Here is a 25,597-nt window from a genome sequence, read left to right on the forward strand (position 1 = left end):
TGTAATCTATTTACTTTATTAATCCATAAAATGCATTCATCCACTGATGAGGTTCCAGCTCTCCTAATTGGATCATCTCACCTCTGAACATTCCTGCCTTTCTGAACACCTGAGCTCTTAGGGGGACATTAAAGATCCAAATCATAAGACTCTTCCAAAGTGAAATGCAATTTACTGGACTCAGATCATCACATATCATTGTAAAACAGTAGCCTCGGGGCTTAAAATAGAGTCACAGAGAACTGACACAGCTCAACACACCCACTAACTTAGCTTGTGTGGGTCTGTGCTATGGTTTTCCTCCCTTTACTGTGTTGAAAAACATTATTTTATTAAGTTTTTCTGAGCTTGGAATAAGAAATGTCTAAAACAACAAACAACAACAACAACAACACAAACCCCTCCTACCCGTTCTTTTTATAGGAAAATATGTTTCTAAGTGAATTAACAATTTGCCTTTTCATTCAAAATTTATTGTGAGTAGCCACTCCACCTTTGTAGCCGACTTTTGTCTGCCTTAGCTCAGCTTTATTCTATGGATATTTGGGTACCATTGGGGGTCTAAACCAGGATTTCATCTTCCTGTGTAATGATCAGAGAATGGATGAGAACCAATCTGACCTTTAGATTCAGAGGCAGTTAAGTAATAGTAGTAGTTAAATTATTACTTTTAGAGTGAAATCTTGATGTTAGGGTTACACGTTGAGTTAAATTGCGAATCTCCTTTAGTAGACAAGCTCCTGCTTACCGGACGAGTCTTGTTGGATGCATTGTTCTCAATAAGTAGCAGTTGAGAGACCACATTTTCAAAGGGCCTCAGACATCCTTCTCTTTCTGGGTACTGAGATGCTAGTCTACAAAGGATGGATCAATTTAGTTGTCAAAATGAAAGCTGAGAGGCCAATTGCCCATGTAAATTAACCACTTGTGTAAGCTTTTCGAGATTGCCTACATGAAAAGCAAGCCCGCCCTTGGAAAATTTGGCCCATGGTGGCTGCAATAAGAAAGCGTTCACTCTTCTGAATCTTGGCGTCCCTGGAGAGTCAATTTTAGAGCCTGTGCATTGTGAGGAGCTGCCTAGCTTTTGACAGCTTGTTTGCTGTCATCATAAGGGAGCTGTTTGCTCCTGCTTCCTTGCTGAGCCCCCATGCAGCTCAGAACACACCTCCTGGGCCCACTGGGAGCAATGGTTTAGGGAGTGTTTTTCTCCAGTTTTATTTTAGTCTCTGCAGCAATGTCCTGGTTCCAGGGTCTCCAATTGCTACCAGCTTTAAGAATTCACCAAAGGGCAATCTGCACAAAGACTAATGGGGAACAATTGGATTGCTCCTTCCCCAGTGTGGTTGGGATTAGTCCATGCTCGGAGAAAAGAAATCCTCTGTTTCTGCTCTTGCTTTCTTCCTGGGTCTCGGAGGTGTTTATTATGTCTAAACCACCACGTTTCACAGTGACTCCTATCTGGGCCTGGCTGCGGGTTCTCCAGGTAGGAAGTTCCTTTCTTTTCCCTATGCCTCTTGCTCTTGGGGTGCAGCTTTCAGTAGGGTCTGCTCTTCCGTCCAGGGAGGTAGGTTTTCCCTTGCTGGTCTCAGAGTTACATGTCTGCACCATCAGAAGACCTTGGTGTGAGGTCACGTGTCCTCACACAGGGACTGGCTGCCCATGAGACCTGGCGGCCTTTGGTGTGGGGTTTCAGGTGCTCCTGCTTCTGTCCCAAGACGTCTGGGGAATCAGTGATGAGAAACTCCATCCTCTGATGCTTGGCTTTTTTAAAGGCACAATTACCAAGCAGATTCTTTATTAAACGATCTTGATCAATTATTTCTGGAGCACATAATAGCCTACATACTGACCTGATTATTGAGACCATTTCTGATTTGGGGAGAAGGCATTCCTGAGGACCAACTCTTTGAGGGCAGAGACCTGCCACATCCCTCTGGTCCCAGGCAGGCCATTCTTGGCCTCATTCTGTACTGAAATGGCAAAACAAAACAAAACAAAAAACCACAAAATCGTCCTGTTATCACAAGTCTCAAGACTTGATTCTCAATGCCTCCTTGTCCTGTGACTTTGTTGTATCACGTGTTTGTGGGACATCTCTGCCTTTCTGCATCCTCCACTGTTTGAACAGACGTGGTTTTTCGTGAGAGCCCCGTGTCATCCAGATGCTGTTTGTCAGCGTGGAGCTTGGCTGGGTAACACAGTGACCCTGTGCTGGCCAGTGCTGGTAGCCTAGAGGCAAAGGAGCACCTGCTACAGGGAGAAACTCCACCATGGCAAATCCATCACATCTCTTAACTGTGCTCTCAGCCTCTAGATATCCCAATGCTAAATAGTGTTCAAAGTTAAGATTGTGCTGTGAACAAATCAAGGAATCTCTGTCTTTAAAACAATGCTGACTTTTCCATTTGAATCTTGACCCTGTCTTGAGTGTAAAGTGGTCAGCAATCTTACATTCAAGAGATCCAGTTGAACCCACTCTGTGGATGAGTCTCTGATGCTAGCTGGTGTTGGCCCAGAGGAGGACATGGCGGTTGTTCCTTGGAGCCCAGGACAGCCACGACTCGGGCACTCTGCTTTCTTTCTCACCTCAAGCTTTATGTGCGCTTTGCTTTTCCCTTTCAATTTCTTTTCCCGGACCAATTGAACCCAGGGCCTTGCTCACGTGAGCAAGGCGAGTGCTTTACCACTGAGCTCCATCTCCAGCCTCACGCTGTTCTCTGAAACCCTGGGACGTTTGCTCAGGACTGGAGGCAGCTCCCTCTCACTGGAGTTGAGGCTGCCTGCATTTCAGAAAGACAGAACTAACGGGCAGAGTGGACACCGAGTCAATAAAATTCTATGATATTTTACATTTTAGTTAAATAAGTAGAATTTGGCTGCTTTTGTCACCATAAAAAGTAACTGAGATGATGTGACAGTCATTACTTCCCTTTCACTGTTCTGGTGTATTCCCCCAATGACATCATGTTGTCAGCTTCAAAGACATAAAATAAATTTTAGTTTAAAGATGAGCAATGAAAGTGAATTTTATAATGACAACTTATGTTCAAAAAGAAAGGTCATGAAATTTTGGAATCTGAGTATCTCTGCTGGCTACTTCTGGTCTTGGCCTTGTTTCCCTCCTTCCCTCCTGTCTGTCCTTCCTTTTCCTTCCCTCTCTCCACTGTCCACTCTGTCCTCCCCTGGTCCTTTGTCTCCTCCTCTTTTTCTGTTGCCAACCAACCCTTCCCTTTCTTTTCTTGACAACTGGGGTATTTTGATGACAGCATCTTTTTACCCTAAACGTGTTAATTTCCCCAGGTGCTGTCCCCTCCTTTAAGAAGAAGAGGTGTCCTTTTGGAGCCCTGGGCAGCCAGGTTGGGGACAGTGACAGAAAGGGGGCAGTGTGCACAGCCAGAGTGAAGAGGTTGCTCCATCTGCCACTCACCTCCGGGTGCTGGTTCTCTGGTAGCCCCTGCCCCCAAACCAGTGGAACTGCACTCGGGGGCCACCAAAAATCTCATCCTTTACTCAGTTTGTATTTTAATTTCTAGATAGAAAATTTGGATCCTGCGGTGTTTATGTTATCAGGAAACTTCCAGGGAACTTCTTCCTCATTTAGTACATTGGGTTTCTACCCTGATTTTCTGAACGATTACTGTTTTGCAAAAATGGACTATGATTTGTAGTTCTTTTATTTAAAATATCTAAAAATCTATTTTAGATAGCTGGTGTATAACTGGGAAGAGGGGGGTATCTATCTATCTATCTATCTACCTATCTCCAAAGTGAAATTTCCATTTGGAACTCCAAGTTTCAAACATTAATTTTCAGGCCCCAAACTGCATCCCCAACCATGTGTGGACCCCCGTCTGTGTTTGCAGTGAAGCCTCTGACCAGTCTCTCCAAACGATGCCTCTGTTCCCCAAGACTTTCGGGTCCCAGGCCTCTGCTGACACTCTGTTTCCCTGTGTATTTCATCTCCATCTAGGCACACTATCCCAGCCTTCTTTCACACATGTTACATTTGCCCTTGATCCTTCCTTCTCCAGTTGGGTGGTCCCAAGATTGCCACCAGACGGACTCACAGAACCTAGAAAGCTCTTAGGTTCATGGTCATGGTTGATCTCAGTTGAAGGACACCGAAGCAGCAATGCAGAGCTACATACGGTGGAGCCCAGGAGAGACGGCTTGAGCTTCCAGTTGTCCTCCCCCAGTCTCTCCTGTGGACAGGGCTTTATTCCTCTAGGACCACACAGGTGGAGTCTTAGCCACCCGGGGAGCTCACCCTGGCCTTGGTGTCCAGGGTTTTATTGGGAATGGACCAGAGAGATGTTGATTGACTGCATGGCTGACCTCAGTCTCCTCCAGAGGCAAGGCTGAGCGTGCAGGATACAAAGCCTTAACCAAAGTCCACATCACTAGTGTAAACCATCTGTCTTGGCCTACAGTGCCCCCAACCCTCACCAAAAAAAAAAAAAAGAAAAAGAAAAAAATGTCCTGCTTCACAATATTCCCACTTCCAGTTGAGGTGAGCCTCCAAGGTTTGGAGTTTCTTTACCTTCTAACATCCTTCTCAGTTTCTAAAAGAAATGTCCATGATCCCTGGTTTATGTGTCAGCATGCTGGTGGCCCTAGTGAGGGAAGACAGGTGCACGGTGCTGTCCTACCTGAGGACTGTCCTGCATCCTTCAGCTCAATTCAGATCCGAGGGCGGCACTGCGGTTTCTGCCCTGAGTCAGCCGCCTGTGCACCTGAGGGTGTGCATGGAGGGTGGGTGTAACTGGCCAGTGCCTGCACAGCCAAGGGCTGAAGGTGTACCTGCTGCTTGTGTGGCCTTGTCTCACCTGATGGTAAACTCCCCCGATCCTTCTTGATGTTGACACAGGCACAGTAAGAATCCTGTAGGGTGTCTGCCCTGAGTCCTGCTGCTGGGACCAACTTCCTAGACTTCATCTTCCGGGGACAGTTGTGACTTCCCCAAACCATGGTCCCTCAAGGTGGCATTTCTCAAGGAAGAGGCTGGCTTTTGAAACCTGAAGATTGGGACTGTCTGGCTGCCCCTGCCTGGATTCAGCAGGGATCTCTCTTCCTGAATATTGGCTTTCTTTGCTTCCTGGGATTCTTTCAGTATTGCTTTTGGCCTTGTCTCCTTGGCTGTTTCAGAGAATGGCCTGTATTCTGCAAGCTGTCTCAGGTGTCCAGCTCATCCGTGACCTCACTGGGTGAGGACAGGAAACCCATCCGCCCTCTTTTTAATTTAATTCTGACAAGTGGGAACTCACAGACATTGCCAGGTAACCATGGCAGGACAGAGCCAGGTCTTTGGCTCTGTCCAAACTTATTACTTTAAATTTTGATTATGTTCTAAACAAATACAGGGAAATTTTAGTCATAATTGTCAGAAAACACATTTCAGGGCTCCAGAGAGGAGATTCATGTCTCCAAACATGCTGTGTAATAATGAAGTCCTAACTGACATACTTTTCGGCCACACCCAAAGGAGACATTAGGGATGTTGTGAAGAAGAAATTGGCTGCTCTCAGGAATTTCTCCTGGACTGAATGTGCATCCTTACTTGGGAAGAGCTCCCTGACCTCTCTTTTGGCCTCAAACATTTGCATCTGCACCTTGTCTTTTCCAAAGGATGATGTCACGGGCTTTCAATGACACAACTGGGACCTTGGAGTTGGCGAGGCTGCACCGTCCGAGCACACCTGGCTGCTGGGTGCCTCTGTGGCAGGCCCTACTGATGACGCTGCCTTGGGTCGCCCCCATGCTTCCCATGAACTCACCCAAGCACTCTCTGGATGGGGAAGCCTCATGGAGATGCAGCGTCGCTACTTTGAGCCCCAGGACCTCCAAATCAGCGTTCCAGCAGATAGAATATTTCATAAAATTTCAGCTGTAATTCAGGTTATTTTCTGTAGGCTGATGGCCTTTCAGTCATTACTGAAGTGGACCATGTGGGACTCGTTGTCTGGAAGAATAGCCAGAATGTTCTGGAAAGCCTGCCCTCTGCTTTGTCTTCATTGTTCTCAGCTGCTCCCTAAGTGTGTGGGTGGGGCTGGTCAACATCCGTGCGCTTCTCATGCGCAGTAGACAGAAGCCACAGCTGAGAAGAGTAAAGAGAGAGAAAGGAACTGGATGAACACGGATACAAAAGCATGAACCCCTAAGGGCAGTGTTGGAAGTGGCAGGTGTCCTCACTGATAATGGACACATGTCCTTTAAGGATGATAAATGAGAAGTCCCTCATTTCAAATTTTGGTGCATGTATCCTGCGGAAGGCCGGAATTGCCATAGTCTTTCCATTCCATTACAATATTCAGTTCCCCAGATTTTTATATATTAATTCAACCGAGGAGATCCACCAGGTTTAATTGGTTTTGATCAGGTGAATTGTTGGTATGATTTATAATTCTTCTTCCTATAAAGTCTCATAATAGTGCACCAGGCAAATTAATACATAAGTAATGTAAAACTAAAATTCAGGCCTAGTTTCTTTCATACCTCCTGCCTTCATCTTCTTCTGGAAACACTTTACTTTCAAAAGATGAAATGAAAGAGTCATCATCACATGGGCAAGTTCTTTTGGAGGTTTCATGACATTTGTCCTCTTATGATGAACAGTTATCAAGTTGTTGATTTCTCCTTTCTGAAGAAGTAAAGGTGTGGGTGCATGTGATAGTAACTTGGGGCACTCATTGGTGATCAGCAAGCCATCCTGTGACACTGTGTTCTAGGTTTTGCATTGCCATAGTAGCTTGTGCTGGTTCTAAGGGCATTGATGGAACTTTCTAGAATCGATACCCAATGAATGCAGAGTCTTTTAGAGGGTGCCAACTGATCTTTCTTTCTTTTTTGAAGCGTTGGTGTGTGAGAGCGGGTCTTGGGTGCCCATGTGGCTGTGGCGTTCAGCGATTCATGACTGAGGACGTACGGCGTCTGCCCTCTCTCTCCTTGGTAAGTAAGACATCCACATGGCACACCCAGAGGTGTTAGAGATCGAGATGCTGGATAGCTTATGAGCTTTGCTGATCTTTACTGTTACAAATAGCCGTGAATGAGCACACTTTCAGAAAGAGAATTCCTCCTGAATGTTGAAGGAAAAGGAGCTTGGGGCTGGCCCCACTGTGCAGAGAACTTTCAAGGCGCTGGCGACTCGCAGCATCTTCTGGCCCACAGTGTGATTGGCTGCCAGGTTGCAGGTTTGTCTCTGCTGCAGTTGCTGCTGTGCTCTGGTTTATTCTGTGGTACAGACATTGTCACGTATCTTAATTCCCTGCTGTACACTGACGCCTGGTCGGTCCCACTCATATTGGCCTGATTCCTCTGAACTTGGTGGTGTAGAGACCAGCCCCCAGGTCCCAGTGGTCGACACCCACCCACCAGTCCTGTTTGTTCAGCTTCCAAAGTGGGGCTCAGATGGCCAAGCTCCCAGGGGCTGTCCTCGGCCTTCAGCCCAGGTGTTCTCCTCTTTACCTACAACACCCAGTGCCTACTTTTCAGTGAGGAGAGAGGGAGGGATGGGAGGACTTGTGGGGTAGTGAGGTAAGGGAGGAACCCGTGGGGAAAGGGCAAGGCACAGAGTCTCATTGCGTCTACTGGTTTTTGAAGGAGCCATCTCTGTTGCTGACTTGTTTGTCTCCTAAATTGCCAACCCACTCGGACAGGCCCATCCTGCTTTCCAGTACATGCACGTCTTGCTCTGCGTCGTCGATGACTCCCAGCTCCGGGAGTTGTGCTCCTATTTCTGTCTGTACTAAAGGTGGTTATGTGAGTCTTAGGATTGGGCCTGGAGGCACCGAGAAGTTCCCAGCCTGTTAGTGGCTTGGGTTTCTCAGCTCTTAGGTTCTCGCCCAGGAAGATACCAAGCAAGACATGAACTGTAGTAAAAGTCTAGCAAAGTTTATGAGAAGAGAAAAGGCAGTGCCCTCCAGGGAGAGATGAACTGTCTCAAAGAGGAAAGTGACATGGCGTCCCCTTTGTGGCCCAGTTTTATTGGGGGGTTTTAGGGAAGTTTTGAGAGAGGCCCACCCTGGGCCCACCTCTGAACTCCTGACTGACAGCAGGAACGCATCTGATTTTTAAATCCCTGCTGCACGATTTTACCCACAGGTACCGAGTGGAACCCAGCGGGGTGGGGAGGACTTTTCTCTTAGGACGAGGTTAAGATGATACGCTGAAGATCTAAAGGCAAGGGTCAGCGACTTTGGTCCACACTGAACAGTTCTCACTGCAGCTTATTTTTACGAATTTAGACTCGGTAGGCTTTGCTTTTAATTATTCTGTTTTCTTGAGTCCTGGAATCTTTGGTCTGTTTAAAGGTCATGAAAGTCAGGATAACTTGTGTTCATATTGGCAAGGAGGAATCTTACATTCCTTGGCCCTGAGAGAACAGCCCTAAGGACAACAGGTTGTTTGTAGAGGAATGTAACATCCTATTGACTGAAGCCAGAAAAGGGCCAGAAAGGCCCTAGGTAAATTGCTTTTCAAAAGAAAGTATGTGAGGGGTCAGCATGGCTGTACCATTCATCCCCTTAACCCACATGTGCTACACCCCATCAGGCTGACCGAAGTCCTGCTAGTCCTGCATCACAGAGGGACAGATCGAGGACTCATATTTTGTGACTTTCTCCAGCTCACTTACATTCAGCTTCCTGTGGTGTCTGAATTAGGACATAATCTGGCATTTGAGGGCCTCATCTCCTCCACAGAGAAGCACAGAACCCCGGGGATGTCAGGGGCCACATAGAGCCTGCCCTGGCTTGTTTTGGATGCGCAGTGTCACACCATAATAGGAAGAGTGTTAGTTATGTAAGTTCTCACTGTGTACCAGCCCCGTGTGGAGTGAGATGTGACCAGTTCCCATGGCAGCCCTGAGAGGTGATTCCACTTTACAGAGGAGGGACTTTGAGGCCCAGAGAAGTGAAGAGAACAGCCCAACTCTCAGGCAGAGCTGGGATTTGAACGTTGACTCCTGACCCTAGCAGTGCTGCCTCTCAGCTCAGGAATGCCTGCCTAGAATAAGGACAGACAGGCACTCTCCATTTCTTTTTTTTACCTTACCTGAAATACTCAGGTCCTTAAAGAAAAGTGTTCAAGCAACCACTTTTACAAATAGTCTAAGCAGGAATTGCACATGTTTTCTGAGAAGGTTAAGATAGCAAGTGTTTCTGGCTCTGCAGACCACAGGGTCTCTCCTGCATCAAGTTGTCTCTGCCATCCTGGCAGAGGGAAAGCACTGGCACCCTGTAAGTTTATGAGCATGGCTGTGCTTCTGCAAAACTTTGTTTGCAGAGATAAGTGCAGGCTAGATGTGGCCTGCAGGCTGCAGTTTGTTAAGCTTTGATCTATGCAGTCCTTGAGGTTCTGTAAGATCACGTTTTGCAGTGAAGGTAAATGTACCATTGGCTACTAAATCCTAACAAAATTTAGCTTGAGATGCATGGGATTCAGTCACGAGTAACATTTAATGAAGTCTACTGAAACTGCAAGAGCCGACACCTGGGAATAAGGGCCCTTGGGGTTCCTTTGGTTGACATGGTCTGTCTGGTCCAAGTATATCAGCCTGAGTACTGGCTCCTAGACCAGCTGTGCTCCAATTAGGGCCTGATGATCATTATTGTCTTCATGTGTTTTGTTAATCTAGAAAGTGCAATTCATTTATAAAATAAGTTCAGGTGGCATTTCCCACTTTGGTCTTCATAATGTGTTTAAATGGGACATTTTTATTTTGCATTTTATGCATATTGCTACTTACACATGTAGAGAAGAAATACCATTATCTTGAGCTTCTGATAATTATATTTAACAAAATATTCTTGTATCAAGTTTTGCTCTTTTATTAAGAACAAAGAAATATATCTATAAGTCAAGTTTGAATAAGATTTACATGTATAAATCATGAAAAGACCTGGAGACACTCTTGGTTCCATACATCAAATGCTATGTGTGTGTGTGTGTGTGTGTGTGTGTGTGTGTATGTGATTTTTTTTTTGTTTTGTTTTGTATTTTGCTTATTCTTTTCTTTACAGAATGACACTCCTATACTTCAAGGTGTATTTGATTATTGTAACTTTTTACCATCTAAAAAAATGGGCAAAGAAAAAGTGAAAGAGCAATTAATTTATATTTTCTTTCAAGAGTTTAGGCAGGGGCGTTTTCTGTTCATTCATTCATTCTTAGAAACAAATAACTAAAGCCAGCCCGTGGCCTAATGTAGCAGAACTGTTGGAAATACGCCTTTTCCACACAGAGCTGCTGGTTCCTACATACTTCTTCTATGCATAATAGAAAAGTATTCTTCACATTAATAGTAATGTTATAAAATAAAATTCTGATTAGAAAAGTAATGGAAAGCTATCTATGGTATCTTATTAACTGGAAAAAGCAAATTGCAGAATAATATATTTAATAGAATTCCATTTATCTTAAAAAATACACTCCATATAATTTCTATGCATAAGCCCGTGTATGGACTAACATCTGCTAGAATATATATTAATACATACCAAACTTTAAATAGGGATTATCTCTGGTGTTGAAGGGGTTCACATTTTATCAGGCATGTTCACTATCTAAAATTTTCACTATTTTTTTGCAGTTAAAAATATGAAGAAAAGCATAAATGTTTTAATGCAGTGAATGTTCTTTATGGAAAATATGTAAAGGAAGGAGAACAAACTCACCACTTTTGCACTCACTAAAGACAGCTACTGCTGGCCTTTAATATAGCCTTTCGGAGTGTATTCTTTACGTAGGATTCTGCATGCTGCTTTTTTGTTTGTGGTTTCATATGCACTTTCCCATATTATAGCAAATTGTAAATAAACCTCATTTTTAATATTATATAATATTTCACCATGCAAAGATACTGTAATATAGCTTACTGCTTCCCTTTTGCTAGCATGTGCATTCAAAGTAAGGTAGTCAACACCTTACATGCAGGGCTCCAACATTACAGCTTTGCTCTTTGTGTGTCAGAGTATCATTTCTCTTGTAAAGAGTGGCTATTTGGTGCATAAAGTACATGCTTCATAAATAGGAGCAATTATTATCATAAAGCTTTCTTTTGAGTGCAAGTTATTTCATTAGGTCAGAATATCTGCAGTTTCTTTACTACTTCAAAACCAACGGGTTTTAATAAGACTGCCAGGTGGATTTATAAAAGTGTTATAGATTTACACTTTACTAATGTTAGAGAGTTTGTTTGGTTGAAACTTTCTTCTCCCTGAGTACCATTACTAATGATTTTGTCAATTTGACAGTATTCATTCCTTTTATATGTTTTGTTCTTTACTCATTGTGTTTGGTTGATCTATTTTTTTTTCAAGTGATAATTAGCCTTTACTCTGAGAAGGATAGAGACAGAAAATAAGCATGTGTTGGGGACTCATTTGCTGATATTTTAAGACTGTTTAGTTATTGATTCCCAATGTTTTTTCTCACAGATTTTAGGACTTGATTTTAAGGACATTAACTCTTTCTTGTTTTTTTTTCCTATTTCATCTGCTTATTAACTTTATTCTCTTACAGAAGTTTCTTTTAATGATATTAATTTTTCATTATAATTATTTCAATCAGTGGTTAGAAACTTAAACAATTGCCTATATCTTATTAAAAATATTCAACATTTTAACGTAGGAATAGTTATTTCAAGGTGGACATTGTGTTTTAAATTCTCCTCGGTGGTTTGTTCTGCCTCTCTTCTTCCTCGCTATCAAAAATCAATCCCTAATTTTAGTTTAGTGAGGATGTTTAGGCAGCCAAAGTATTTATACCATCGGGAAGTTTCCAACTGCACCTTCATCCTATAACGAGAGACCTAGGACAGCCAGACAAGGAGAGTTCTTTCATGAATTCCTCTATTAGGCCAAGGTTACTTCTGCATCTTGAGATGTTCCACAACTTTTATCTGTACTTTAACAATTCTATCTAGTAGTTCTTATGTTAACTTAACCCGTTAGGTTGGACATCATTAAGTCCCTGTAACGATGCTTTGGTAACTCTTGCTGTTTGCCTTTGACGTTCATGTGGAGGAAAAAGACCCACCGGAGGCTGTCAGAGCTCCGATGGGTAGGTTGATGTTCTCTCTTGAGGAGTTTGGAGCACTAACCTACGGTATTAATTTATGATGTGCTTGCAAAAATGGTTCCATAAGTTCATAATTTCCAAAAGATTGAACCCAGATCTCTATTTCTGAGATGTACATTAGCATGGCCATGGACCACAGCTCCCAGTCTTCACTTCTCTTGGTATTTACATTTCTTGGCTGCAAAATAAGGACATTGAGAGGATATAGATTCAGACGTGGTAAAATAGGTAAATGATATTTTCAAACCAGACTGAGTTTTGGAGACAAAGAGATTGAATATGAAGAAAGAAAATGTGCTTACAGAGTTGCTGGCAATATTTTTTCTAGGGTCTCTGCCCCAGCAAGAATTTTGTGATATTTGCAATACATTTCTGGGTATGTTATTAGTACAATGTATATCGCCAGTTTTTACATGCTGAGTGGATACATTTGGGCGTAAAGATTTAGCCTGTCATTGTGAATAATGTCAGGAATCCTAAAGCTGTGGACTCGACCCCTTATTATTCCTGCCCTATTGTCTAGTAGGCCTGACGGGTCATATCTGCGAGGTGATCTGGAAGGGTCCATACAGATGTGATCTGCTTTGTCACATGCATTTCACTGGGTGTTACCAAGGTTCACTGGCAGGAGAACTGTCGGCTTCCATTACCCTCCTTAGAGTGCGCTGGAATGTGCTTTGTGGAACGTGGGAGCGCTGGCCTCCCCCCTCTCTTCTCCTCTCTTTGGGAGTTTGGCCTTTTTCTTCTTTTGTTTAGGAGAGCATCTGCCAAGTATACTATCGTCCTGAAGGTCACCAGCTTTACGACTACTATAAATATTTGTGAATCACAGATGTGTGGCCACGTCCCGAATCCATTTTCTGTCATTGGTTCCGTGCTGCCAGGCTGGGAGTTCGTGAGCTGTTTATTCTCAGACACCCATTAGTGAGGCAGATGTGCGTGGGGTTAATTGCTTGGATTTGAAGATTTATATGTGCATGGAAGGACCCTGCCTCCCGTGTGTAGGATCCGTTTTGGCAGAATGTTCCCCACAGCCTAAAACTGACCCTGTGTTTGGATCTTGGGATTTCAGAGGATTTGAGGGTTTTCCTGCACTGTCTGCACATCCGAGTATTGGAGAGGTCTCCCAGCTGCAGGGCTGCAGATCTGATCAGTTCATGCTTTTTCCACTGGAGCTTTTCATGTGGCATATATTTGTGTCCCTTTTAGACTCCCAGGCCACAGAGGATCAGAATCACCTTGCTTCATTTACTTTTGCTTCCAAAACAGACTTCTGTTGGTTAAACCAAAGCAGAAAGAGCAAAGATTGGAAAGATGGTCAGGAAATTCTGGGAAGCCAATCCCACTGTATTTTCATATAACAGACTGGGAGCAGGGAAGGGCTCTTAGAAGCCACACTGAGGAGTGAGTGCTGGCTCTAGGACACGCACCGCAGCTCAGAGGTTTTCTTCAGAACACAGACTGGAGCGACGGCCCTGAGATGACTGAGAACTTGTCTTCTCCTTCCATTGCCAGAAATTTCCTTTCTACAGGTGTGGTGGGAAGGTGAGACACCTGCCAAGCTAGCCAATCAGCACAGCCCATGGTGTCCTCTCTGATTCATTCCGGCCGGGGCCCATGACCTGGGCTGGGCCAAGCTGCATCCCCTCCCCTTGGTCCTGTAGTACACGAGCAGTCTTCCTTTTCTTTCTTGTCTAGTAGTTTTCACTTTCCCCTTTCTGCTGTATTTTTCCAATAAGAATGGAAACAACTACCACCTTAAGAAAAACCAGACCCATGGACCCCTGACACCCCCTGGAGCTACGCTTTTCTTCTCTTTATAGAAAGGCTCTGTCCAAGGCCTCGCCTACCTTTGGTGTCCTCCATGATGTCCTCCGCTCCTGTCTCTCCACTTCCTCTGGACCCATGCTGACCCCAGTCCTTTCCTCGGGACCCCTCATCAGGTCACGGTCGCTGCCCAGTTGCGAGGTGTAGTGGTGGAGATCATTACCGCAGACTTACCCATCAGCAGTGGCTGCTCCATCCGTCCTTCTCACCTCCTCAATGGCTTATTTATTTGGTGTATTAACTTTTTGGTATTGGAGATTGAACCCAGAGGCACTTTCCCACTGAGCCCTATCCCCCGCTCTTTATTTATTTATTTATTTTACGGTAGGGTCTCACGAAGTTGCTGACACTGATTTCTAGTTTGCGATCCTCCAGCCTCAGTCTCCCAGGTGGCTGGGATGACAGGTATGTGCCACCACCCCTGGCTCTGTGAAGCACTTTGTCCATCTGATTTTAGGACACTGCGTTTCCCTGGTCTGACCCTAACATCCCTGGCCATTCTGTCTTAGCCTCCACTACTCCTCTCCCTGCTGTCCACCCACTGGAGTCATGTGGGGCTCAGTGCGGGACACTGTATCTTTTCCCATCATCCTCACGATTTGGGGATCTCTCCTGATCTTGTGTCTTTAGTAGCATCTACATACTGACTACTCCCACATGTCCATCTCTGGCGGGGACCTATTTCTTAAGCTTCAGAATTGTATATTTAACTGCCTATTTGGTCTTGCAATCTGGATAGCTTATTTATGTCTCCAATTAATATGTACTTGAATACCTCCAAGAATCCTTTCTTTTCCATTCAGGTTTACTCAGCCATGACCTCATCAGGAGATAGTCCTGAACACATTGTTAATATTGGGACCATTCTCCTAATATCTGTTTTCCTTCTCTGCTTTTATTGCTTTTTCTCAAAGAACTTCACACCACCAGACACATGATCTTATGGTTGTTTATTTTGTCTGATTTCTGTTCTCCTTTCAATGTATATTCTGCTGGTATAGGGATTTTTAAATTTGTTCTAATTAGTTACACATGACAGTAGAATGTATTTTGACACATCATACATGAATGGAGTATAACTTCTCATTTTTCTTCTTGTACATAATTAGAATTACACCAGTTGGGTCATCATATATGCATGTTAGGTAATAGTAATATTTGATTTATTCCACTATCTTTCCCACTCCCACCCCCACTCCTCATTCCCCTTTGTCTAATACACTGAAAGTGTCTTTTTCCTCCCCCTCCCCTTGTTGTATGTTAGCATTAATAAAGCAGAGAGAATAACAGATTAGAGAAAACATTTGGCCTTTGTTTTTTTGAGGGAATTGGCTTATTTTACTCAGCGGTCCCACCCATTTACCTGCAAACGCCATAATTTCATTCTTCTTTTTGACTGAGTGATATTCCATTTTGTACACATACCATGTTTTCTTAATCCACTTATCTGTTGAAGGGCATCTAGGTTGGTTCCATAGCTTAACTATTGTGAATTGAGCTGCTATAAATATTGATTTTTTTGTGTCACTGTAGTATGCTGATTTTAAGTGTTGCATATAATACCAGGGAGTGGGATAACTGGGTCAAATGGTGATTTTATTCCAAGTTTTCTGAGGAGTCTCTATACAGCTTTCCATGATGCATGGATTTTTGCAAATTTTGGTCACTTTTGTCTTATCCATACGTGTAGAGAAGGGCCTACATAAGATATGATGGAGTGTTGATAATTATCGTTTGTAATGCGTGAATTGGTAGATTGATGAATGTATCGTGGATGAGTTTTGGGGAATTTTCCAAAGGGGGTGAGTAAAGCTCTTATTTTCAATTTGGACACAGAGCTGGGAACCTATAAACCTGCCTGCAGGTTCTTATTTTTTACCTCAAAGTTTATCACACTTGGTATGATCTCTCCTGTTGCCCAGCAGGTGGATACTTGCTGGTTTTCCAACTCTCAGCTTGTGTCCTCTCCTTCCAGCAAGCTTTCCCTTGCCTCTCCTTGACCAGATCAAGTTGCATCAGCTCTGTGCCTCCACACGTGTGCGTGTGTGTATACAGTGGGAATTTATAGTTGGATTAACTGCAGCATTCACGTATGTATGTCCTCATTCCTCAGATGGCAAGGTCGGCTTGATTACGCATTCATCTCCTCACTGCTCTGGCACATAATAAGCACCGAATATAGAAATATTATTCAATGAAGTGATTCGGAATGAAATTTCATAAAATACAACTTCTCTAATGGCCCTTATGATTGGGTGAAAACATGCCGTCTAGTCTTCTGGTTGTGCTAAGTTTGATTTAAGGTCTTTACGACATGATTTTAAAACAATTTAATACTTAGATTTGCTGTGGCTATTACAGACTGTCCATGATTGTTCAGTGGGAGTCACTCACTTTTCTGCTCTTCTGGACAGCATTTGCTGTTTTCCAACATTAGTGACCATTATTCCCAAGGTACCAAAGACAGAATCTGTATGATCCTTCCAAAGTTTGATGATCCTTAATGTTTGCCTATGGGTTTTCAAGAGGACTGAAATGGAAGGCGAGATATAAGATACACATGAGCCAAATCCCAAGTGCCCCTCCCCGGTACTATAGGATCAGATGTCAGTTCCTTCCTGGCATTTGACATTTCCCAAGTTGAACACGTGGACAACGTTATCATCACAGCGGAATTTCATTAGTATCATCTTCAAGGAGTACATCTTATTAAACATAAAAATAGCAGAGCACACAGCAGGACGGGCAGGATCAGAGCCCTGAAGCTGTAGTGCTTGCAGTGTAGTTATCGGACATGTAGTTCATGTCCAGGAAACAGCCTTGATATGTCAGAGGATCTGCCCTGTTGCAGGTGCGTCGCGACAAGCCCAGCTGGGTCAGTGGACGGATAACTAGATTGCAGTTAAATATCTGTGTGTATTTAGCTGTCCCAAGTAACAGCATATTTCTCTCCCTCCCTCCCCCCTTCCTTTCCTTCCTTCCCTCCCTCCCTCCCTCCCTCCCTCCTCTTCCGTTCTTTTTGAATTCTCTCTTTCTAAGCTCAGTTTGGTACAATAAACTTTGTCACTCTGCTGCCATATTTCTGGATTGATTTCATTTTTTTCCATAACTTTCTACAGGATTTAGCTCTAAAAAATGTACATAAGGTCTCAGAAGTTCCTTCTGGAACATAATAGCAGCAATAAAAAGGTGCATTATGACAGCTGAGTCAGTTTTGTAATTATAGTGTTAGTGTGTAAGGGGTGTTCTAACTTTCACTCTTATTTTCTTGGATAGCTCTGTCTTTATGGAGGAGTATGTACAAGGAATTGTTTTCTGGGGCAATTCCTTAGCAGTCTGATATACCTTAAGTTAATATTACTAATCAAACATGTATGGTTTGCGAAGATGTTGTTGTTTGGGGGTATCCTTCTTTGTTTTGAAACCCATGCCAGTTCCCCACTTGTGGAAAACAGCCTGTAGATTCTCCTGGGCCATCTTCACCTGATTGCAGCAATCACCCATGTTTGGTTCCAAAGGAGAATTTGAATAAATTCACCAGTGGAAGTCACTCTAGGCTTTTGTAATGTAGCAATGATGATACAAAGTTAACAAGAATTTTCCAGGATTTCATAATTTGGAACATTTTATAAAGTATTGACAATAACTTCACCATCATTTATAATAGTGTTTCATATTATTTGAGCACTCTCTGTATCCCAGGTATTGTCATAACTGACTATTCTACAAACATTGCTTCATCTTCCCAACAATCATACAGAGCTAATGCTAATAGAATTGAGTCTATAGATGAATCAACCAAAGTGGGTCAGGTTAAGAAACTCACCAAGGTCACCAGGAGGGTTGAGCTCAGGGATAACATATGACTCCTTAAACCAGCAAGTATTTCACTCCTTTTATTTTTCAAAGGCTCTCAAGGGAATTCCGGTGGGGAGATATTAAATCCACCTATTTAAACACTATTGCAAAATAAACCAGCTATAGGTTTCTCCAAGTGGAATCTTGGTTTTATTTCATTGAGCTAGCAAATATTTTGAGGGTCGGAACTCACCCTTAATGTGTAATTGTGTAATTTTCTTGTAGAAAACACATGATTGGTGGTTGATCTCAAACAAAAATCCCTCATGGACAAACATCTGTGTAAACGAACAGTGCCTCTGACCCATCCCTTCCTGTATGTGGGGTCACCGAGGACTGGCGGGCATCCCAGTTGATGCCTGCCAGGAAACCGTGTTTCCATTATTGTGTAGACCACGAAACACTTTCCTTGAAAATGCACAGAAAGGGAGCTTCTGTCTTAGGCATGGGAGATATGCTGATACTCAGCACAGAGAGATTCCTGGCTATCATGGAACATAGTTTTTGCCAGAAGGATTGAACCATAACAATAACTATATTCACAGAAAATAAAAAAAGTATCACACCTCGGTGAGTACCACACAAAGAATTTAGAGGGAATTGTGTGACAGTCAACAGGAGGCAACTTTGGATCACCTTAGGGAACAGCCTTTGGGGACTGAGGAAGGACGCAGTGGTATGAACCGGGACCAGAGAGAGGCAAGCGCTAGATTGCAGAGGGCTTTGACCCAGGCATGAAACTTCAGTGCTTTCGAAGGGCTTTGGCAAGTCTCTGGGAAAGTGATAGTGACACAAGATTTGCTGGCCCTTTCCTGGTCACTCTTGGGCTAGAAGCCTCTCACAGGTGACTGGATAAGGCACATTGTTGAGGATGGAGGAAAGTGGATTCAATAGTTTTTGAGGCAGAGTCTGTGGCACTAGTGTGGAAAAAAGGGAGAAGAAATGAAGGGTGAAGTGCAGTTTGGGATTTGAGCAAATGAACGGATGGTGAACCAGGTACTAAGACACTGAAGCTTTGGGGAATTAGAGATTTGGGGAGATAAAATACAAAAATTCTCTCAGGGCCATGAGCATTTTCATTTCTCATCTAAATAGAGAAAGGGTGTGCCGTCGTCCATGTGAGCCTGGGGGTACCGGGGAATGATCAGAGGTCCATATTTGGAGGTCATTGCCCTATTGACCCTGACCTAGGAGAGAGCGTAGGAAGAGGGTGCCTGGGGTGTGGAATGCTGAAGTGGGGTGCTGACGTGTGTGGGAATGCTCTTGATTATGTTTCATGTGATAGAGCAGTGCTGTGATCCTTCAGGAGAGATCTTTAAAATGGCATGAAGTCCCAAAGGTAATTCTCCTCTTGAGAGATTTCATTCAACATCTGAGTAGCAAAATCCTCCACTGTTGTGACATAAAATGTCATTCTTGTTATAGGAAATGAGATCAGACTTGTCCAATGAAGTATTTGATATGAGTTCCTTTCAGCATTTATCTTGCTTTTCTCGGCTAATCTGCAGTTCGTGCCCCTACTGTTCTCAAGAGCAGTCTCTTCCAATTGAGTCTTGGGAGGCGCTGGATGAGGTAAGACGCGAGCTTTAATGATGTTCCCAGTTTTCCTTGTTACCAAATGGCTATTTTCTGACATGGGAAGTTTCCCCTGCTCTTTTGTTATGCACACTGCTTTTACATTGCTATAATGATATTTCCCCCCAAGGGACCTTGAAACGAGAGTGTATGTGTTGGAGAGGCCCCTTGAGGATTGTTGTCAATACAGCTCCTGTTCTGGTATCAGGTGTGGCAGCAGCTATAACTCATTGACTCAGTGAATCTCTGAACATTTGTGCTGAGATGGGTCAGCAGCTCTGTGACACACCGTTAATATAATGCAGCACTTAGTCATGTAGGACAGAGAGCCACTCAGTGTTTGATTTTTTGCAAGGATTTCAGTTAACCTCACTTGCATTGTTAACACCTTTTTGTAAGAGGATCAATCCTATGAAGCTGTGTCACCACAGTTTTATCAGTGGCGTAGAATTTTGATTTTCTATCAAAGAGGAGTGCATTTGGCCTATCAATGTAAAGAAATTGAAGGCTCGCATTTCTCATAGTGAAAATAAGGGTTGGCACTGTCCGCTCAGATTCCCCGAGGCAGATGTATTTTACTGCAGAATATAGGCCTTTATAATGAGAAGTAAGGGCTCGTGAACTTTCAGAATCCATACTAGAGGCATTGGGGAAAGAAAATGCATAATTTGTAAGGCCAAGTATTATGGTTTGGATGTGAGGTCTCTCCCCAAAGCTCAGAAGAAAGATGTAACCCAATCAGTAAATAAATTTCCTGATGGGATTGACTGAGTGAAACTGAAGGCAGGTGCGGTGTGGCTGCAGGAGGGGGTCATTGGGGGTGTGGCTTTGGGGTATGTCTTTGTATCTGGCAAGTGGAGTCTCTCTCTCTGCTTCCTGATGATCCTGTGAGCTGCTTCCCTCCACTACACTCTTCCAACATGATGTTCAGCCTCACCTCGATCCCTGAGGAGTGGATCTAGCTGTCTATAGACTGAGACCTCTGAAACTATGAGCCCTTAAATAAACTTTTCCTACTCTAAAAAGTAGGTCTTTAGTCACAACAGTGAAAAAACTGACCAAAGCGCCCAGTGATCAACAGCTTCTTCAGTGCACTTTGCTGGAAATATTGGGTGTCTATATGCAGAAAAAAAGAAAACTAGATGATGTCTCTCCCCAGTTGCAAAAATCAACTCAACATGAATTAAAGATATAAATGTAAGATCTGAAACTGAAACTACTAGAAGGAAATGTGAGTGAAACACGAAGACATTGGTGTAAGCAATGATGTTTTGGATAAGACCCCCAAAGCAAAAATACCCACAGCAAAGTAGACAAAGGGGATATGTCAAACCAGGGGCTTGTGCAGAGGGAAGGAAACAGTTGACAGAAGGAAGAGACAACCTATCAAGTGGGAAAGTACATTTACTTAGCATTCATTGGACAACTGATTAATTTAAGGAACTCAAAAAAAAAAAAAAAAAAAAAAAAACAACTCCATGACACCAACCCCCACAAATAATCTGTCTGAAAATGGAGCAATGACCTGAGTACACATTTCTCAAAAGATGATACAGAAATGGCTGACATGTGTGTGTAAAAAAAGTGCTTAGCATCATGAATCATCAGGGAACTCAAAATCACGATTTTATCACTTCACTCTGGTCAGAATGGGCATCATCAAAAAGCAAAAGTAACTGCTGGCTAGGATGTGTACTGTTAATGGGAATGTAAGTTAGTATAGCCGTTATGGAGAACCGTGTGGAGTTTCCTCCGAAGCCAAAAATATAATCACTGTATTATGTCACCATCTCTCTCCTCAGGATATAGTCAGCTCATCAAAGAGATGCCTCCATACTCGTGGCTGTTTCCACGCTACTCACAACAGTCAAGGTGCGGAATCAGTTGAGGTGTTCACTGGCAGACGAATGGGTTAAGAAAATATAGTAAAATACACAATAGAATATTATTCACCATAAGGAAGAATGAAATCCTGTCATTTGTGGCAACATGGATGTGACTAAAGAACTTCAGGTTTAGTGCCATTCGACAGGCACAGAAAGATGGACACTGCTTGTTCTGAGTCATATGTGGACCTTAGAAAACTCCATCTCTAGGAAGAGAGTACAAAAATGATGATTAGAGGGTAGTTAGGGTAGGGGATAGTGAGATAGCTAGGGCCAGATGACAGGTGCCCAAATGCAGGGATAGGAGGAATAGATCATAGTGTTCCCCAGCTCTGTCAGGGGGCTGACGTTTGCAGTGACTCATTATATATGTTATACAGAACTAGAAGGGAAATACTGAGATCTATAAGCAGAAAATATGAAACTGTGATAGTAGGAGCAGATGTGACTCCATTTTGTTTTATGACTTCATCCTGTAAAACAACCATGCCAAGTAGAAGAGTCATGACTGGAGCAAGGTGTTCTTTTCCTTTTGCTATAGAAACCTTTAAGAACACGGAACTACCTAATGGGGTATTGTTTCTGTAACTAGGGTAATGGGGCTCTGTTTCTGTAACTGGGGTGACTGGGATAACTGTGATTGGTTAGGCTTCCCTCCGCTTGACTGTACTGTCCCACTTCTGTAACCTGGCTTGCTTGCATTGGCTGAACATCCCTTTTTCGGTTTTCAGGCTTATAAGGAGCGCCTTTGCAATTGTTCGGGGCTGATCAGGGGAACAGCTTTATGTTCTGGTCAGCCACCACCGGTGTGCTTCAATAAAGGCTTGATTCATAAAGGCTTGATTGATACGTGAGTGGTCTGGAAGTCAGTTTATGAAACCCTGGGACAAAGCTTTAACTATAACAAAACTAGGTGATGTCTCTTCCCAGTTACAAAAATCAACTCAAAATGAATTAAAGGTATGAAGGTAAGATCTAAAACTGGGAAACGACTGGAAGAGAATGTGGGTGACATACTGACTCCAACCCGAAAAAATCCTAAGTGTTTAAGAAGATGGAAATAGTAATTACCATGATTTGGTCATTACACATTGCACACATGAATTGAATGATGGCACTGGAGCCCCTCATATGTACAATTATTAGGTATCAATTAAAAATAGATAAGATACATAAATATTAGACAACCTAGGAAATAAAGTAAATAACTAAGGGATACTTTTTTCCCCCCAGAGGATCATTTCACTAGCAAAATGCCATTAGAGAAATTAGCTTATAAATAATCCCCAAAAATTCATTTAAAAATTTTCTGAATTTTTTAGATCCAGAACCACATCTCAAGAAAACCATTTGCAATAGTTTTGTTCAGGGTGAGAGAAAGAGGCTAAATTTCATCTTACTACACATGGATTTCCAGTTTTCCCAGCACCATTTGTTGAAGAGTCTATCTTATCTCTACTGTATATTTTTGGTGACCTTGTTTTGTGGGTTTCTCTCTGAGTCTTCTGTTCCACTGGTTTTCATGTTTGTTTGGGTGCCAATACCATGCTGTTTTTGTTACTGTAGGTCTATAGTATAATTTAAAGTTTCGTATTGTGTTGCCTCCTGTTTCACTGTTTTTTTTTCCCCTAAGAATTGTTTTGTCTATTCTGGGCCAAAGGAATTTCATGACTGCCTTTTCCATTTTTTAAAAATATTTTTTAGTTATGTATTGACACAATATCTTTATTTTGTTTATTTATTTTTATGTGGTGCTGAGAATCAAATCTAGTGCCTCATATGTGACAGGCAAGCTCTCTGCCACTGAGCCACAATCCTAGCCCTTCCTTTTCTATCTTAATGAAGAATGTCATTGGTATTTTGATGGGAATCACATTGAATTTGCATAGTGCTTTTGGTAGCAGGGCCATTTTGACAATATTAATTCTGCCTATCCAACAACATGGAAGATCTTTCCATCTTCTAAGATGTTCCTCAATTTATTTCTGTAGTTTTCATCATGAGTTCTTTCACCTCTTTTGTTAGATTGACTCTCAAATATTTTATTATTTTTGAGGTTGTTATGAATGGGACGGTTTTCCTAATTTCTCTTTCAGAAGATTCATCATTGGAATATAGGAATGCAATTGATTTATGAGTTTTAATTTTGTGTCCTGCTACTTCGCTAAATTCATTTATGAGTTTTAAAAGTTTTCTGGTGGAGTTTTTTGCATCTTCTAAGTATAGAATCATGCCATCGGCCAATAGAGATAGTTTTAGCTTTTCTTTTCCTATTTGTATCCTTTTTTTTTCTTTTGCCTAGTTGCTTTGACTAAAGACCCAAGAACTGTGTTGAATAGAAGTGATGAAAGTGGGTCTCCTCGTCTTGTTTCTGATTTTAGAGGGAATGGTTTCTTTCTTTTTTATTTTTTTTCATTTAGAATCATGTTTGCCTTGGTTCTGCTGTACATAGCTTTTACAATGTTGAAGTAAGTGAGGGGATTGGAAGTCAATCATGAGCATCTGGAGTGGTAGTCAGTCTGAATTTTAAAGTCACATTTCCCTTCTCTGCTGCATAGTGGTGGTCAGGTCTGGGATAGATTGGAGCTTGCTGAGGACAGTGAAATGTAAAGGAGGAATCTCCCTCAACTAGCCAGAGCTTTTGATAATCACTTGCATCCTGTCTGTGATACCCAGAAAATGAACCATCTGTGTGTGGTTTCGCCTCTGCTGTAATTTCACAGTTGACCCGTGCTTTCACATGGAGTTAGGGAGGAAAGGGGATTTCATTACCTTAATATTAATTCTATGCCACTGTTTTGGGATTAGAAACTCCATAACGCAACATCATTATTGTTGATAGCATCAATAGTCAGATAAAATTTGAGCAAGATACAAATGGCAATAACAACAGTACAGGAAGATGCTCGGGAAGATTAGGCGGGATGGTAAATGCATCTCTTTTTCTTCCCACCTAAGCAAAACGCCTATGAGTTTATCATTTGCGAAATTTTGGAAGCTGTCAGAGCTAGATAATGGAAACCCTAAAAGAAAAGGTAGGAAGCCAGTTCTCTGATTGTCTGCTTCCCATCATTAACCTTTTTGTTATTTTCCTCCAAATTAGAGAGAAACATTGATACCACATACCAATTTTGTCACAAAAACAAAAACAAAACATGTTCAATGACATGGGAAGTCGGGCATCAGAGCACACATAATATTTGTAGTGCTTATAATAGACATGTTAATATCTCATATACAAAGACTCTTAGACCCTTAGAAATTTATAAGAAAAATTCAAAGAGCCCATAGTATTATGAGCAATGTTATGACTAGGCAATTCAAATAAGAGTGTGTTCTGATGTCAAAAGTTGTGTCCAACTATTCTTTTATTTATTTATTTATTTATTTATTTATTTATTTATTTATTTATTTATTTATTTTGGTACTAGGGATTGAAACCTGGGGTGCTTAACCACTGAGCAACATCTCCAACCCATTTTTTGTATTTTATTTAGAGACAGAATCTCAGTGATTTGCTTAGGGCCTCACTAAGTTTCTGAGGCTGGGTTTGAACTCGGGATCCTCTTGCCTCAGCCTCCAGAGCCACTGAGATTATAGGCATGTGCCACTGTGCCAGATTTGTCTACAAAATTCTTAATGTAAATGAGATCTCATTCTTCTGACTGGCCAGAAAGGAAAAAAGAAAATGATAATAATAATAATAATAGTAATAATAATAATAATAATGGACAAGAAAAGAAAAATATGTGGATAAAACCTCTCACCCATAATTGAGAGAAATATGGATTGTTTACATTTTTGGAAAAACAGTCAGACAATTCTTCTTATTAAATATATACAAACTCCTTCACCTGGTATCACTAATCTCAGGCAGAGGGATTATACAAATGAAATCTCCAGTATATAATGTATGAGAGGCAGAGATCACAAAACTAGAGACTCGGTGCACATACACAGGGGGATGCCCTGGGGTTCATGGTCACATTGTTATAGTGCTCCTTTCCTTGTCCTGGAAAGAAACCTACCTCCGAGAGCCTTCCTGTTTTTTAAAGGCTTGGTGTACTTTTATAGAATAGGATATAGGCTCCCCAACCCGCAATTTGCTACATTTTGTCAAGAATCATGTTTCAACATTCCTTTTGCTTTGTAAGTTCCCTTCTCAGAAAATCAAAGGTCACCGGCAGAGGATTAAACCTCCTTAAGTCTGCCCTTAGGTATTTAATGTAAGATTTTAAATATTTTCCTTTCTCTTCGCACAACTGGATGTGTTTCTGCCAGTTATGTGCGTGAGTAACCCTGGGTGAGTCAAGAATTTGTCCCTGTCACATTTTCCCTTCTGTGAGTGCAGCGACCCTAATTCTCCTGTGCAT

At 42.4% G+C, this 25,597-nt stretch overlaps 1 protein-coding gene across 7 annotated transcripts in view; it reads left to right on the forward strand.

Moving 5' to 3' along the window:
* Sema5a (semaphorin 5A) overlaps positions 1–25,597 on the forward strand; it is a 450,819-nt gene that overhangs the window by 101,866 nt on the left and 323,356 nt on the right. For 5 of the 7 annotated variants that reach the window (XM_021733399.2, XM_021733404.2, XM_021733400.3 and 2 more), the window contains one exon: positions 6,850–6,945. The exons of the other annotated variants lie outside the window; for them this stretch is intronic. In XM_021733399.2, coding sequence (XP_021589074.1) covers positions 6,907–6,945 — 39 coding nt within the window. In that variant the 5' untranslated portion in view covers positions 6,850–6,906. Of the gene's footprint in view, positions 1–6,849; positions 6,946–25,597 lie in introns of those variants that run through there. 7 annotated transcript variants of the gene reach the window in all.

Source organism: Ictidomys tridecemlineatus, chromosome 1 (assembly GCF_052094955.1).
Source record: "Ictidomys tridecemlineatus isolate mIctTri1 chromosome 1, mIctTri1.hap1, whole genome shotgun sequence".
Lineage (NCBI taxonomy): Eukaryota > Metazoa > Chordata > Mammalia > Rodentia > Sciuridae > Ictidomys > Ictidomys tridecemlineatus.